Source organism: Thyridium curvatum (assembly GCF_004353045.1).
Source record: "Thyridium curvatum strain D216 chromosome Unknown NODE_14_length_560046_cov_85.173820, whole genome shotgun sequence".
In the NCBI taxonomy this organism is placed as follows: Eukaryota; Fungi; Ascomycota; class Sordariomycetes; order Thyridiales; family Thyridiaceae; genus Thyridium; species Thyridium curvatum.
The window spans coordinates 324,265-341,009 of record NW_022156769.1 but is presented as its reverse complement, the minus strand read 5'-3'; the positions used below and the strand labels follow the sequence as shown (position 1 = coordinate 341,009).

The following is a 16,745-nucleotide window of genomic DNA, read 5'->3' as shown; positions in this document are numbered from 1 at the left end:
AACGTTTGCGGAGTCGCCCCGGCGCTTCTTGCCAACCAAGCCTGGAGGCTTTTAGCTGACGGAGATGGTGGATCAGGTGCCGAAATAGCGGTAGGCTACAGGGGGTGTCAGCTGCTGATAAGCCCCCTTATCGGAGGCCCTGTGACGACACTGGCTGGAAGGCTGCATCTTGCATCATGATTCAGCCTCCAACAGTTTGATTTGCAACGACTCAAACCCGTCTCACTTGCCTCAGCATCGCTCTCTCCGGCTGGTGGACTCTTGAAATGTGTATATTGCCGTGAACAGAAGCCCTCCAAGAGACAATATCGACGCAGAACTCAGGTGATGGGCTAAGGGCATCCAGGGCGCATCGCTACCGGTATCCGGTCCCAACGAAGGCTCGATCGTCTCACCGCACGGTTGCGACACGACCCAGGATGAACTGCGATATCTGCGGTCGCCAGCACCAGGCGCAGCGTTTACCATTTCTATGTGCAGTGGACGCAAGGAATAAGCTCTATGACAAGCGCCTGGCGCACGCACGAGCCTTGATCGAGAACGAGAACCTCGAGAAGCAGATCGACGCGCTCCTAGCGAGCGATCCAAGTGCAAAGAACTCCGCCGCCGCTCAGCGAGTTCGCATCGATGATTGGCGAAGTGACCAGCAAAGGGCTGTCAGGCGGACTGACGAGATCATCGCCCAGGCTGATAGGTTGAAAGCAGATGTCGAAGCTGCACGGGAGGATATCAAGAGGAGGAAGACGCTGATTTCCCGGAGAAAGTCCGATCTTGCATCTGCGTCGAGTGGCATCGCGGCGCGGCGTGAACGACAACTGGACGACGTCGAGAGATCGATCAGTATGATGACCTTCAAGTGGAACAGGAGCTATGACAGCATGGCGGCCACAAGAGGCTTCCTGTGCATGGAGGCAGCAAGGCTCTATGGGCTCCGTCGCCTGAAGAAGGGCACTTCGAGTCGCTATGGTTACGAGGTGGGAGGCATTGAGATTCCTGATATGAGCTCTTTGAATGGTAAGGCTCTGGCTCTTGATAATGATTCGCCGTGCTGCTGCTAATTGTCTGGAACAGCTCTATCTCCGGAAACAATATCGACATCGTTGTCGCACATGACGCATATCCTGATGCTTGCGTCTCATTATCTAGCAATTCGACTTCCCGCTGAGATAACGTTGCCTCATCCCGACTATCCCCGACCAACAATATTCTCCCTCGCCTCATCGTATTCCCACGGAGAAGTCCCCTTTCCTGGTACATCCTCGCTCCATGCCCCGGCCCCAGAGTCTCGGCAAGTAGTGCATAGGCCTCGGCCCCTCTTCATCGAAAAGCCCCTTCCAATCCTATCCAAGGAAGATCCTCAAGCGTACATCATGTTCATGGAGGGTGTGGCCTTGCTGGCGTATGACATTGCTTGGGCTTGTTGTTCGCAAGGTGTCCCGATTGGCGAAAGAAAGTCGTATGAAGACGTCGCCAATATGGGTCGCAATCTTTATAATCTGTTGATTGGGAACCAGCTTCACAGCAACCCGGCAGGACGGATTTTCTCTACGTCCTCTGGATCTTCGTCCCCGCAGAACAAGCCGGACGATGGCGGCCTTGATGATTTGGCCACTGCCGGTTCTCTGATGGGTCGGCAGGCCCATGGTACTGCGCACGATTTCCTCAGTGATATTGTGACGCGCTCTTTCAAACTCCACAATCCTAAGATGTTGTGTGATTGGATGAAGAGCAAGCTGAACAGCGAGGCGCCAATGCCCGACTGGGAGATGTTGGAGGATGACGCCTGGGCCGTGGATGAACAGGCAGACAAGGTGAATTCTGCAAAGGGTCACACCCGCAGTACGTCTGATGGTACGACGTTTGGAGTCGAGAGTCTGGCGACGGTGAAGACTGCTCTAGACGCCTCGAGGGCAGAGGTTGGTGCGCTGCCTCGTGTCGAGCGAAGCACAGAGAAGACGAGAAGCTCTGGGACGAACGGATGGACAAAGTTGAAGAGTCGGTAGTTGTCGAAGTAGTGAACAACAATAAACTGACTCAACCCTGCCCTGGCTCCTGCAGAATCGTGTTGATGGCGCGTTTCGAGAACATGTGGTGTAAGTGCGGGCAGTATTCTTCAACATGATCGTAACTCGACTGCTTCAGGGCGAGTGCGAAGATCGAGCGACATGATGTAATACATTCGATGTGATACCAACTCATCATCCCGAACAAGGTTCTGCCAGCGCCTCTATCAACACATTGGCTTCCCTAAGGCTATGGTTAGAGTGTTTGATCCTGTAAGAATGGAGGATAGTCAATGATACCTGAGAACAGAGCAAGCCTCGTCCTCCTATCGTACAACGACCACCGAAACGAAAGCGTAGGTCGAAAGCGTAGGTCTGGTGGGTGGAATCGAACCACCGCACCTCTGCATACGACCAGGGTCCGTCCATCAAACCAACCACACGCAAGTCATGCCCTGTTCTCCGTGAGCAGCTTCGCCGTCCGCATCGAGAATCGCAACTCCAGGCCCGCGCCAGCGCGGAACCCAGTAAACATGCGTCCGAATTGTGACATTGAAGACTCAGCCCAGAAGTATAGGGAGCGGCCAGTAATGGGTCAGGTATGTATCCTTTCCCAGGCTTATAGCCTCTCTGCCACCGCCAGCTTCATTCAGCCCAGGACCATGAGGTTCTGGTGCTGAGCCAGCCCCGACCCTGCTTCCCACCAGTGGGTGTGAGCCCGCGGGAGGTCCGCCGCGTACATCTCGACGTCGCCGGGGAACGGATCCTCCAACGTCCGCCGAGAGACCATCTCGGAAAGATCGACGACAGTCGGATCTATCATCAACCTCGATAGAATCGAGGTGACGTCCTCGACGGTTGGAGGGTCGATCTCCATCTCCTGGTCGTAGTACAGGATAGACAGCTTCTCGAAGGCGCTGGTAAGCCAGCGCACTTCAGCTGCCTGCTCTTGCGCACGAATCGAACGTGCGACCTCCCGAGAGACATTAGGAGTCAGTACAATCGGGGAGGGTTTCTTGGCCGGCTTCTTGACGGCCGGACGGTTCCGAACCGCTCTGAGCGGGTCACGGAGGCGGCGGGGGGTAGGCGAGGGCGAGGCGGAGGGGCGGGTGGGAGCCATCTTGGTCTGATGGCTGGTGGGAAAGAGAGAGAAGAAGAAGAAGAAGAAGAAGAAGAAGAAGAAGGAAGAGAAAGGCAAGGGGTTCTGGTTGTTGTTGACTGTCTTGTTGTGAGAAAGATCTGGAATCGAGACGATCTCGAAATCTCTTGGTGAATCTGAAGAGTCTGAGGAAAGAAGAAGGAGATTCTCGAATTTTGGAATGAAGAAATATTTATATACGGTGCGAGGTGACCTTCTCAATAGCTATCTCAGATGCTATTGACAATCTGAGGAGCTTCTCACTTCTATTATCACCTGGACCTTAATGGCTTGCCCTCAGTGGGCTTAGTTATCGCCAGCCTAGCTCGATAGGCAACCTGATTGATATGCACGACAATAGCGAGACCTGCACAATACTGTTGCACTCATCTAGGAGATTGAGGGGAACTTTGGTCATTGAGGACCCGGGTGGAAAGTTATCTCCTGTTGATATACTGAGGGGTTGCCTTTTATATTTGCTTGACAATTGTAATGACAACAGCAGTAAATCGAAGAAAACAATACTTTGTCAATGCGAGACCAACCAAGTGAGAAGACTGAGTCCAGGCAGATTCGAATTGAAGGAGCTAGGCTTTGCTTTCCATTAGTCTTCGAATGTCGCGATACTTTGTCTAACGTTGCAAATATTGGTGAACGAGCTGGAGTACTGAGCTACGCGCTACACGGAAGATAGCATGATATTTCCCTTCTCTTATAACCTAAATAAAGTTGGTGCAGGAGCCCCGAGAAACAGTGCAACTTTGAAGCCGAGGTATCCAGCCTTGCCTTTACAGCTGTCACTTTTTGTGGAATGGAAACAAGGCAGTTCATTACACTCGCGGGTCCAATCCAACCATTGGTGTGCCTAAGAACGCAGAGTTAGGCCAGTCAGTGATTATGGCAATCTCCATATTCGAGGTTTAATAGCCGGCTCATGTCCTGACAGCATCCGTTACGAGACCGAATTCCCTCCAGGCTGAGAAGCTCGTAACAATCACTGTGCCGTGTAACTCTTCGCAAGTTGTAATAATTAGAGAATCACTTGATGGATGACGGACTACAGGATAGGAGCTACATCGAGACGGTGGGTCTCCTTGGTCGAGTTTGGAGTTCGGCTGTGTCCACCCTCTTTGCGCGCATCCTTCCGCATCTCACATCGGATTCAAATCTCATTCACATCTGTCCTCTCTCGCGTCAGCCATCAAGTTGAAGCCAATATTTTCTCTAAGTCTAAACGGCTTGTCCCACCCGTCTTCACCTCTAGAGACCAGCACCCATTCCGACTTGAAGCCAACATTTTCTCTAAGTCAATATGTCGTGTAACTTTGAGCTTGAATTAGATGGCATGACTGAGGACCAGATCAACTGGATGTATACTGTAAGTAGCTCCCTCTATCCCAGAATGTATTCTATTGCTAATATATCTATCCTCTAGTATGTCCAGGGCATTGTCATACTTAATGATAAGTTTGATATGTAGGATAAAGTATAGTTACTACTCCTCTTTAACCTCTAGAACCTTCTTAACTATATAGAGGATTATAATAATATTAATACTAACAACCTGTCTACTGATATTAATATAGACTCTAAACTTAACTTTACTTTCCTCTATATAGCACCTATCACTTTTCAGTTAGATAATCTAGACTGTACCCTTAATAATACCTAGTGCTTTATAGAGAGGGTTCAGAATGATCTTACTAGAGCGACTATCACCTATACCACCTACAATCAAAAGCTGAAGTACATCCTAAACAGTCTAGAGGCTTCCCAGATCATCAAGCTCCTCATCAACACAGGCATCTTCAGCATCCTAGTATGCATCCTGACCATCTACGCCTCTATAAAGGACTAGAACTCCTCTAGGGAGGCCCAGCTGGTCTACAAAATGGAGGATACCCCACCCATCATCCGCGAGTTATCTATCCACTGGAAGAAGGCCAAGGCGACGGAGGTCAACTCTGTTATGCGCAACCTAGGCGACGCCATCGAGCTCGCCAAGATGAGAGGCATATGGGAGAGGATGTGCACGATCCTTACCAACGCCACGGGCAAACCGGTGGACAGCCTCATTGCGTCTGCGTAGCCAAATACACATGCGCCAGGGCCGAGTTAGAAGATGTAAAGATCAGAATCACTCTAGAGTTTATCATGTACACTTTGAGCCTTAAGCACTTAATCATATGCGGAATAATAGTCAATTATGCAGTACGCCTCGAAGAAAAGATATCGTTCAGGAAGCGCCATGACCAAAACATTTTTGTGCATCATGAAATATGCACTCCAAAATATTCAATATCCCTGCCAAAACAACAAGTCGAGAGTCCTCCTCCTACACCAAAAACCATGCCAGAAAGTTGTTGGGCGTGGCCTTCCCGGTCAACCAAGACCAGTCAAGCCCAAATGTACCACAATGCTCGGTCAATAAAGTCCGAGGCCCTCCATTGGAGTACAACCGCCGAAAAATGTCGAAGAATGTCGTTGGTGTGAAGCTCCCGATAACTCAATATCAGTTGCATCCAAATGCGTGGTAACGCTCAGTCAATCAAGGCCGAGGCCCTCCGTAACCACACAACCACCAAGAGAGAGTATAAGATATCAGCGACGTTAAGCTTCCGATAAATTAATACCAGTCGCTCTTGAATGGGTGCCAATGCTCGATCATTCAAGACCGAGGCCCTCCATTGCCACCCAACCGTCGGCTGTTAACCAGTACCATATGTCAGACGTGGCGATAGACGGATCAATCAAGTCCATCTAATCAGCCCAAGAACTGCTCAGCAACCCGATCAATGAAGACCGGGGCCCTGCTTGCTGCCTCGTTGCCGTCTGACATTGGTGGCCTGGGTCGAAGAAGGACGACACGAGTATAGCTCGGTCTGTCCTGCTGACTAAGGTATATTCCGTCGTCAGTCGATAGTATAAAGATCGTCGAATTTATCGTGTTCAACCTGGAGGGACAGCTTGTTAGCATGATTGCGTCGTGGCCAAAGTCAACGTCCTTGTGAACTTACCGAAAGATTCAGACGATACGTGCCACCACTAATGGCCAACTACTCCTCCTCGGAGACTTCCGACTCCGAGTCCTCGTCGTTGGCCTCCTCCGGCATCGGAGCGAACTTCGCCTCCTCCTCCTCCTCCTCGTCGTCGGGGTCGGGGAGGAAGTCCTGGGCGATGATCGCGCTCCACAGGTTGTCGCGGAATTCCTCGACGACCTGCTCAGGCGCCTTCTGGAGGGAGCGCATCTGCCCGACGCGGTAGACAAAGTGCCGTACGACTGCCTTTGCCTCCTCCATGGTCGTAGCCAGCTTCTTGTCTGCGTTGCCGTTGGCCTTGCTCTGGGCGACCTTTCGGAACATCGTCTCCCAGTTGGCCTCGAGCTCGTCGGCCACCATGGTCGCCCCCTGCTGGCGCCATGACTCGACAGCCACCCGCACAGCCGAACGCATCGGCTCCATCAGGACCGCCAGCGGCGCGAGTGCCGTGCCAAACGCCGGCGCCTGGACGAACGGATTGTTACCGGATCCAGGCCGAGGACGCGGCGCCCAGTCGAACCTCGCCGCGACTTGCGACATGGCCGACCCAAAGATCGAAGCGGAGTCAAATGTGTTGGCCGCGGTGGAGAAGGAGCCCGCAAAGGTAAACGAGCTCGACGTGGACGGGCCCGCAGTCGCCGCACTGGGCGCCGTGGAAGAAGTTGCCACTGCATTGGCAGAGGCAGAGGACGACGAGGCTCGCGGTGCCGCCGACGAAGACGGCCGAGTAGTCGGGGCCGTAGCGGTAAACCCAGACTGGGGTGCCGCAGAGGCAGACGGACGAGGAGGCGAGGTCGACGCGGTAAATCCAGGCGATGACGCCTGGGGTGCCGCGAAAGGAGATGGCCGGGTGACTGGTGCCGTCGCGGTAAACCCAAACGACGAGGATTGGGGTGCCGCAAACGGGGACGGCCGGACAGACGGGGCGGTGGCGGTAAACCCAAACGCTGGCGCTTGGGGTGCCGCAAAGGGAGAAAAGCGAGCAGCCGAGGTCGACGCGGTAAACCCATATGACACAGGAGGCTGGGGTGCCGCGACGAAAGACGATGGCTGAGCCCGGACCGGACCAAAGTACATAACCGGCGACGTCTGAGACACAGCAGACGAGGCCGGGGGAGGTGGAGTACCCGAAGCGGTAAACCCAAGCGACGAGGCTTGGGGTGCCGCAAGGTACGATGGCTGGGCACGCTGGGCAGGCTGAGCAGACTGGGAACTTGAACTGCTCGCTGCGAACGGAGACCGCTGCGGCGTCGGCTGAGCTGAACTGGAGCCCGGCGCAACAGGAGGAGTGGGCGCACCGACCTCGCCCATACTATCGTCCTCTGTGCCCTGCGCAGCGTTGTTGGTCGGTCCAGGTGCCGAAGTTGACTGTCCCGGAACCCAGTCGTCTCCGAAGCTCGCAGCGTTCATCTCAGCGATGTCCGCCTCGGAGACATCGGAATCCGAATCTGCGGCGGCACTGCTGTCCACGGGATCATTGTCCCCCTGGTCGTTGTTGCCGTCGTGAGCTTGGCCTTGCTCATGGACATCGTCCGTTGCCGATGGCGCAGAGTTCTCGCTATTAACGAGCATTGCCTCTTCGTCGCCATCAGACATGGTATCCTCGTCCTTAGCGGGCCGGGAATCGATGTCCATGTTCCCTTCGTCATCGACCTGCGTGTCCTGATCCATCTGGAAACCCTCGTCTTCTGAAGTACCATTTCCTTGCCCTATCGGCACGTCCTCGAATTCTATGCCCTCCTCCTCATCGGAGTCTGTGTCCATCTGCTGTTCGCTGATGACGACAGGGGCAGCCACTTGAGGATTCGGAGGAATAGAAGACGACGGAACAAGCTGAAGAGGGGTCGGAGGGAACAGAGACGACGGAACCGGCGGAAAAGACGAGCTGACCGGAACGAAAGGGTTAAATGTCGGCGCTGACACTGGGGCGGCGGGAGGTGCGGTGGGAGCTGGAAACCACACAGGAAGCGACGGCGTCGCCGACAAGAAAGGATTGAAGCTCGTGCTCTGAGCGGGGGCGACAGGCTCAGGGGCATCCGCGGCCGCGGCCTGCGAAACTGGACCGGTCGAAGATGGGGCGGACGGAGCGAGAGGCCCAAGACGAGGTGATGGCGGCAGAGCAGGCAGAGCAGGCAGAGGGGGCAGAGGGGGCGACGGAGGAAGAGGGATAAGGCGAGGCGACGGAGGGAGGGCAGGCTCGGCACTCGGCGAAGGACTCGCGGCCACGGTCGGAGCAGTAAACACAGCTGGGACCGGGGTCGGAGGGAAAGGCGACGAGGGCGGCAAGGGAGGGAGAGGAGACGAAGCGGGTCCCGACGGGATGCCAGCATCCGCGTCGTTGTCGTCTTCGTCATCGTCATCGTCGTCGTCGTCGTCGTCGTCGCTGTCGGTGGTGACCCAATCTTCATCACCATCGTCGGAGAGGATGGGCTCCTCATCCTCATCGTCGGTGGTGACCCAGTCATCGTCACCATCGTCGGAGAGGATGGGATCCTCACCGTTGGAGAGAGGACCAGAGGTATGGGCTGTGTCGGGGCCGCTTTCCTCATGGTCAGGCGTGAGAGCCTCCGCGTTCTGGTCGGTCGAGGTATGGGCTGTGTCAGGGCCGCTTTCCTCAGACTCGTGAACGGGAGTGAGATCCAACTTCAAGTGCTCTGGGATATGGTGGCAAGGACCAAAGGGGAAGCCGCAGGGGTCACTCTCCTTGGTACCCTGCTCCGAGCCAGAGGTATGGGCTGTGTCGGGGCCGCGTTCCTCTTGGCTCGGTGTCGCAGGTGCCTCTTGAGCCAGTGGTTGGGCAGGGCTCTCGTTCGGAAACAAGGACCCCACCAACTCTGTGAACTTCGGCTGGGGAAGTTCAGACCACTGGACCTTCGGCCTCTTCAGCGTCAGCGGCCCCTGGGGCTGCTTCTTCTGGAAGTTGAGAGGCTCGAAGACCAACGACGACGGGAGCAAGTCGGACCCATCATAGTCTTTCCGAGGAGTGTTCGTGAAAATCATTCCCCTCTCGCCAAGGAATTTCACGAACCACTTGAACGTCTTGAGAGACTTCTCCTTTTCAGACCAGAGGGCCTCCTTGATCCTGTCGTTGTGCTCGTAGATGCCGTTGAGGTCTTCAACCTCCAGCTCGAGGCGGCAGACCTCGATGTCGATCTGGTGGTTGAAGCACGTCAAGGCATCAGGCAGGCGCTCGTCGGACTCATAATTCTTCGTGCGGTCGTGCTCCTCCAGGGTGCGAGGAGCAATCGGAATGCGAGGACCGCACGGAAGGCAAGTTCGGAGGAGTTCCGCAGCTGGGTACCAATCAGCCTCGGGAGGCGCGAAGTCAAAGGCCTTCAGCACGCGAGGCTTCTCGGCCTCGACGGCCTCCCAAAGGTTGGCGCAGCTGGAATCCAGGAGCTTGATGAGCCGAAGCTCCTTCTCGATGGCGTCGCGCGGTGCCTGCAGTTGACGCCTCGCGTGCCTCCGTCGTCCTGGGTTAGCATTCCGGCGGAGGACATACGCGGCGAAACGGGCTTTGGCTTTGAACTGCAGGCTCTTGACCTCCTGCCAGACCAGGAGAGGGACAAGAACAGCGACGATGCCGAAGAGAAGGAAAATGAGAGCGGCGAAGAAGAAACATCCGACGATGTAGCACCAGTGGGCGAGAAACAGGACCCAGGATGCAACGAACCTGACATCGTCGGAGCGGGCGACCATGGCGACGGGGATGACGATCGTTGTGAGGGCGGCAACGATGGGAGAATCGGGGCGGATGAAAGCGATGGCCGTGAGGAACATCATGACCAGGAGCTCACACGCGAACTGCGGTTCCTGGTACATGATGGAAAAAGAATGGTATCGCGGAAGAAAGAACAAAGAGTGTTGAAAACGTGGAGGCAACGAAGATATATGCTCTGCAAAGTATCTGGTGTTGGCTCAAATCTCTGTTCTGATGTGGGAGAGAAAGAAGAGGTTCAGGTTTGGGTGGCCGTCAAAAGTGGGAAATATATAGACAGTTGCTCCTCGAGACCTGAGTTGAGCGAAAAGTGAATTCAATAGCTATTGAGACGTAAATTGCAGTGAATAGTCAACCAAGGTCAACAGATCCATTTAATACTCAACCACAATGCCCACAGTGACTAAACAATAAGCACAACACAGTGAATCAGTCACCTGGAATACAACAAAAGTGCCTTTGTCAGTCGCTATTGAGAAATTACTCAACAGTAAAAGCAAAAATAAATCTCACAATAAATGGCGTTTGCAGTTTTGTCTTTTGCTAGCCCTCGGTAAAACCTCGGAACGCGACCATCTGGTACGCTCTCACTATGTGTTGCGTTTGCGCATGCCAGGTGACAATGGACCTTCTTGAGGGAGTAGGTGTTTTCTGAATAATGCAAGTCGGCTATTATCAATTAATACAAATCAAAATTGCAAGTTACCAGAACTGTCCAATAAGGAAACAATAGTGGCTTGCTAGATCTATATGCCAAATCCCCCACAAAGGTGCTTTGTTGCCCTTTCTTTGAGATCTGTCTTTTGTCATTTGATTCAACGGAAAGGACCTCCAAGTCAAGCACATCGAGAGTATCAATTCCATCAGCGAAGCCATGCGTGGCCATTCATCTATTTGTGACAACCATTAGGATCACACGGCTCTTCAAACAAGGGGACGGTAGTGCTTGTCAGGGGAGTCGGGGACAAGGCTTGAGTCTTGCGCAACGGGCTTCAGCCTTGGAAACTTGAAAACATCTCAAAGTCAATAAAGAAAGGAATAATATCAATTCAACTTAATCTCAAAGCGTATTCGTTTTCACTATATGGCAGTTAGGAGTGATTTGGTTGCTGGCCTGCACGGTGTCACTAGCAACCAGATCCGTCCCCCACACCTCAATAGTGCAACATGGTGTGACGATCAATCCAAGCCGATCAGACACATGCAAAGAACAAAATACTACGATCTTGTCAAGTGAGGTGTGAAATATCATCGATTAATCAACCCGTATCCTCAGAACGCCCGTGCCAGAAGGGCACCCATTAACCCCTTCATAAGTCATCAAGAGCCCGAAGCAGCGCCTTATGTGGATAATGTACCCAACCAACCCATGAACAATACAAAAATTGGCGTATCTTCGCTGTCCGCTCTACTTCTTTCCTCTGGCCAGGAGCCGCTCCTGGAGCTCAAGCGCTACCGCGCCCCAGTCGCTCTCATCCTCCTTCTGCTCCTCTCGTGACCTGACCCGGTCCGGGATGTGCGTTGCGACAAACTCGCTCATCTTGGCCGCGTTGAACTGCTCACCGTAGACCACGCTGGCCTGCGGCGCGACCGCGACCTCGACGCCGCCCTCACCGCCCTCCAGGCTGTGGAGGTGGATGGCGACCTCGACCTTGGTCGCCAGCGGGGTCAGCACCAGCAGGCTCTTGACCGCGATCGACGAGTCCGACGTCTTCTCCACCTTGGTCCGCTGCGTCAGGCCCAGGAGGTGCACGTTGTCCGAGACGGCCCGGGCCCTCTTCCACCCGGCGCTGACGATGCCGAGCAGGCGGCTCACCTTGGTCTGCGACTGGGGCAGGCCCCGCACGCGGTCGCGGATGCACTGGAGAAAGAACTCCTTCTCCGGCGTGAGCGGCAGCGGTTCCCGGTTGCGCTTGTCGGCGATGTACCAAAGGTCGATGCGCGAATTGGGCTGGCCTGGCTGGAAGGCGCTGGCGTCAAAAACCAGCTCAATCTCACGCAGGTAGGTCATGGAGACGGTGGTATTCTGACAACCCGTAACAGCCCAGCCGTGCTTCTTCTCGATATCATCGACTCGTGCTGGGGGTTGTGTTAGTAAATATGTCAGATGCTCAAGTCGGGTCAGGCTAGACTTACCTTTCAATGAGGAGATCTCCTCCACACTCCATCCACGGCACTCCTCACGAACTTTGTCCGCCTCCTTGATATCCTCGAGACATTTTTGCTTCTTCCCAGACAGCCGAGAAATGTTGGTTTCAGCGTCCTGTAGTTGAGACTGTAGTTCGGCAATCATCTTCTTCTTCTGTTCGATGTCGTCGTCAACAGAGAGTAGTTCGGCCCGAGCGCCCTCGAGGTCGGCAGGGTCACAGTCAGCCAGCTCCTGGGCAGCCTCCTCAAGTAGTCCATGCTCGCGTTCGAGGGCCTCAAGTTGCTTCAAGAGCCCGGGCATGACAGAATCCAGCAGGTCTCGTTGCTTTTGGAGATTCTCCTCGTCGCGCTCCATGCCCTCCGCATTTCGAACCAGGCCTTCCCTGAGACCTTCCTGAAGCTTCATCCTCCACTCGTACCACATCGCCTTGCTCAGGAGGCGAGCATGAGTCTTGACGTTCTTGAACTGGTTGTCCATCAAGACCCGGAAATCTGGAGTCGCCGACATGTATTCACGAAACAAGGGTGGGTTCTCTTCGAAGGTTTCGGTCTCGATCTCCCTGACAATGGAGCGGCCCTCATGGATATACTTCTTGAGCTCCCTGCAGGAATGCTGGTATAGTTCCAGCATGGGCACGGTGCATGCGCCAGCCACGACACACCTCTCTAGGGAAGCAGTGTCTTTATCCTCGTTGGAAAGACCATCATTCGGAGCCGAGGGCGCCACAGTATGCCGCCGCTTGGTTGTCGTCAGCTCCATGAAGCGAATGCTGGTCATGTTGAGGAAGTCCTGAAGGTGAATGCGTTCGTCATTTTCGTTAGGCTGAATCGCAGCCACATTGACGGGCGCGTGCTCGTCGAAGTTGATTGTCGTTGACGGTTCGAGATCGACATTTTTGAAGCGACCGTGTTGCTTTGGCGACTTGGCGACAGAGGAGGGTTTGGTAGGAGATCGGGCTGTGCTAGGTGTGATGTTATTCAGCGACGGGTCCTCTAAACTCTTTCGAGATCGAGTCTTCCTTCCCGTCGTTTCCGCCTTTGATGGTGGCTGTTGCAGCCTCACATTCTTGACTGGGCTGGCCTGGTGCCCCTTAAGCCTCTTGACACCGTCTGCTTCCTCGGCATCCTCATCGTCGTCCAGCTCGAGAGGACGCTTGCCCAGCACACCCTTCGCACTACCAACGTGCAAGCTCTTGCGGCCCTTTAGAGGATTCTTCTTTGGACTGAGGCCTTGGATCATTTCCTTGAGGTTGAGCGTAGCGTCGGCACCATCCAGTTCACCGTCCGCCTCTCGCTCGAGGATACGGCGACTGTTTTCTTTCTCCTCCTCGTCCTGTCGCTCCTTGTCAAGCTCTTCTTCCATGGCACGAGGGTCCTCAAAGGTCACTGCCCTCCGAGCGGGCTGCCCTTGACCGACAACGAAGTCGCCTGCGGTGTCGCCGATGGAACCGCGACGCTCAAGCATTTCAGCGACCTTTGGTGAGCCGAGGCCTGATCTGTCTACACCAAGGCCAGACAAACGGCGCCGCTGTGGGGTCAAGACAACACGGGGGGTAGACAGACCAGTCGTAGCATCCCGCTGGAAAATTGTCGACCCTTGACCATCTGATTTTGACGCCGACCGAGGCGTGGTGGACTTGGAGACCGGAGATTTGGACCGTGTAGCCATCATTGTTCTAGGTGGCGACGCTCTTGTTGGCGTCTTGGGCTTGTCTGGTTGCGGAGTTCCGATCTTCGAAGGGGTTGTGGTTTTGGCAGACCTCGGAGTTGATACCTTCTTTGCTGATGCAGGAGATTTGGCACCTTTGGCATCCAGGCTTCTTCGCAGGCCTTTGCCGCGGAAAGCCGACAGGCCTTGAGTGTTGTTGTCGTCCTCCTGAGCCTTGGTGGGTGGTGAACACTGTTTTGGTGATGCCTTCATGTCTAGCGAAGTTGTCGTTGAGGCCGGATCGGGCTGATCGGCTTCCTCCTCCATGATCTTCCTGGCAGCCGAACGCCTCCTTGCTGGAGATGATGGCTTCATGATCCCTCCAAGGGCCGTGGTCATATCCATTCCCATCGTGGCTTCCTCTTCCTCGTCGTTGCCATTGGGTTTTGTGGTAGGGATGATCTTACCCACGGCGACAGTCATGTCCATTGTGGCATCGTCATTCTCAAGGTCCTTGATAGTACGGCGTCGGTTCTGCCTCTTTGCACCCTTGTTCGTGTTTGCACCGAGGACGCCACCGAGCACCGTCGTCAGCTCCATGGACATGTCCTCATTGCCCTGGCTATCAAAACTGTCTCTGTTGCTTGGGGCGCCCTTTTGGATTCCTCCTATAGCTGTCGTCAAGTCCATGGTCTGTTCGCCAGACGGAGAATCATCAGGGACTGGGGCCTTCTGCTGAGGAAGAATGCCACCGAGTGCTCTAGTGACGTCCATCGACATGTCCTGGGTCTGGTCGATGTCTTGCTCGGACTCGTCTGCTTCGTGTCGGGTCGCAGACCTGATGATCCCTCCAACCGCGCTGGTCATGTCCATGTCTACATCCATGTCCATGTCCATGTCCATTTCGTCGTCCTCTCCATTACTCTCACTAGGGGAAGCACCGACAGACTTTCGGGGACCAGCGCTTGATGCGTTGCTCTTCTTACCCCACCCAGCGAAGGCAGGGATGATCTCTTCATCCTCGTCAATAGGCTGCGCCTGCCGGCCGTTCTGTGCCGCGAGTCGAAGATTCTCGTCCAGCCCGGAAGTAGAGTCAGCGTCAGAGCGAGCGGACATCATGGAAGCGGAGGTCATCTCATCTCCGTCAACTGTCATCATAGTGCCGTCGCCTTCATCGGAGTCGCTGTCCGAGTCTGAGGCTTCATCCTCGTCGATATGCTCCTCCTCCACCACATCGCCATGCTCAGAGTCCGAATCGTAGACGGTGGAGGTCATCGTATCATCTCCATTGTCAAAGTCTAGTGCGGATGCACCGGAGCTCCGCCGGTGCTTCCTCTGGTGAAGGTCCCGTTGGTTGGCTGGTGACTCTGGTACAATCTCTTCACCTTGCTCTGGCGGGGTGGAAGGGGGCTCAGACGCGTCAGAGCCAGCATGATCCTGTGTAATGTGCGCTGGGGAGCGTGCACTTATGGCCGATGCACGGCGGGTAGAGTCTGTCGAGGTAGTTGAGTCCAGCATGTCTTCGACCTCGTGGAAAGTGTGCAGAGTCGCCTCGGCTGCAAACGAGACTCTCCGATTAGCCAGGGATTTGCGACGCGCTTCCCGGCGGTCATTGATTTCCTTCTCCAGTGCTGCTCTCTCTTTGGCCTCGCGCTCGCGTGCTGCTGCTTGCTGCTCCTCCTCGGTACGAAGCGCGATCTTGGTGCCATTTGTATCGTCGCCGCCGCCGCCGCCGCCGCCGGAACTGGGCGATGTTTTTGCTTCTGATGCGCCACCAGAGCGTTTTGACTTGTGCGGAGGGATCTCGGGGAGTAGCGGAATTGTTGGCTTCAGGATCGAGCGCGGTGGCGGTCGCGACGGGGCTGCAAGAGACTATACAAGAGAGCTGATCAGAAATGCGCGCGTTACTTGTACGCATCTGGGATCTGGGTAACTTACAACTCTCCTATTCCCGTTTCCCGACTTTAACACGTCGAGTCCGCCAGGACCCATGCTCTTGCTTCGCGACTTCTTGCGACCGGCGGCCAGGGTGCTGCCGACGTCGACAGTGGCATTTTCCTTGTCCATTGCCTTTCGTGGCGAGAGGCCAGTCGTGGATTTGCGCGAGCGCCTCGTTGCGGGCACGGTGGCATCATCGTGAGCGGCCATCTTTGCGCGCTGGTGTTGTTGGTAACAGTGGTAGGTAGAGTGGGGTTACGAAAGAACGGGCATCACCAAAGAGCATGCACATAGAAAATGGTCGCGCATGTCGAGGCCCATCGACGTGTTTATGGAATGCTGTTGTATGATTGGCTGGGGAGGGTGGTGATGCAAATTATCGATTGTTGCCGTGACGACGATTTTAGGTGGGCTTCACCCTTGGCGAGGAAAGAACTCTCCTCGGTACAAGTACTTTTGATAAGAGGCGGCAGCCCTTGCAGGATCTCGACGTCATCAAAGCACACGCTCTTGGTCTCATTTATTAGATACTAACCTCTACCTGCATACATGGTACTAGGTACTCGCGCATGATTTTGACTTGATCAATCGCACAGATTAGCTACAGTCACTACCTACGACCCTGCTAATGGCCTGAGCATAAGTTCCCAAGGGTTTACAGTATGCAGGAGGTTTATGACTCCGTACACATCGACGACGACGGTGAATGCTGTCGCGCTGGTGGTAGCCACGGATATGTCTGGCCTCCAGATCCAACTACCGAGTACGGGTAGGCATATGAACGAATAGTTGACTTGACCAACTTTCGCCGGATTTAAGGCCATCATGCCTAGAGCTTATTGACTGGCACAAGCCGGAGGTGTCATCAGCTCCAAACTGGTCGCCGAGGCACAGAGGAGAGGAGTCGGTTGCCGAATTACCGCACGGAGTCTGCTGAAATCTAATGCATGTGCTGTCGGGCCTTGTGAGAATAAAATCCCGAAACTCGACGGAGGTCGGCCATGCCAGATTGTAAAGCAAGAAATCCCGAAAGGCAAGTCGGCTGTTGGCATGGATTTCGGGCACGGGAGTGCTACTCAACCTATCCTCCGGGAACTGAGGCAGTGTGTTCTCG

The 16,745-nt window shown here is 54.7% G+C and overlaps 5 protein-coding genes across 5 annotated transcripts; 2 read left to right on the top strand and 3 right to left on the bottom strand.

The window, feature by feature from the left end:
• Nucleotides 1–419: 419 nt before the first annotated feature.
• On the top strand, nt 420–2,003 carry E0L32_003306 (uncharacterized protein; the record flags this gene model as incomplete). The annotated part of the gene is made up of 2 exons (XM_031137592.1): nt 420–1,014; nt 1,072–2,003. The coding sequence occupies 2 exons, from the start codon at nt 420–422 to the stop codon at nt 2,001–2,003; spliced, it is 1,527 nt and encodes a 508-aa protein (XP_030998899.1).
• Nucleotides 2,004–2,652: 649 nt separating this feature from the next.
• On the bottom strand, nt 2,653–3,123 carry E0L32_003305 (uncharacterized protein; the record flags this gene model as incomplete). Its single annotated transcript, XM_031137591.1, has 1 exon — nt 2,653–3,123. One exon carries the CDS (start codon nt 3,121–3,123, stop codon nt 2,653–2,655), a length of 471 nt encoding a protein of 156 aa, XP_030998898.1.
• Nucleotides 3,124–4,453: 1,330 nt separating this feature from the next.
• Nucleotides 4,454–5,230, top strand: E0L32_003304 (uncharacterized protein; the record flags this gene model as incomplete). The annotated part of the gene is made up of 4 exons (XM_031137590.1): nt 4,454–4,519; nt 4,577–4,617; nt 4,903–4,960; nt 5,000–5,230. The coding sequence occupies 4 exons, from the start codon at nt 4,454–4,456 to the stop codon at nt 5,228–5,230; spliced, it is 396 nt and encodes a 131-aa protein (XP_030998897.1).
• A 967-nt stretch (nt 5,231–6,197) lies between these two features.
• E0L32_003303 (uncharacterized protein) lies at nt 6,198–10,001 on the bottom strand (the record flags this gene model as incomplete). Its single annotated transcript, XM_031137589.1, has 1 exon — nt 6,198–10,001. One exon carries the CDS (start codon nt 9,999–10,001, stop codon nt 6,198–6,200), a length of 3,804 nt encoding a protein of 1,267 aa, XP_030998896.1.
• Nucleotides 10,002–11,305: 1,304 nt separating this feature from the next.
• On the bottom strand, nt 11,306–15,841 carry E0L32_003302 (uncharacterized protein; the record flags this gene model as incomplete). Its single annotated transcript, XM_031137588.1, has 4 exons — nt 11,306–11,976; nt 12,034–12,647; nt 12,708–15,565; nt 15,632–15,841. The coding sequence occupies 4 exons, from the start codon at nt 15,839–15,841 to the stop codon at nt 11,306–11,308; spliced, it is 4,353 nt and encodes a 1,450-aa protein (XP_030998895.1).
• Nucleotides 15,842–16,745: the final 904 nt, after the last annotated feature.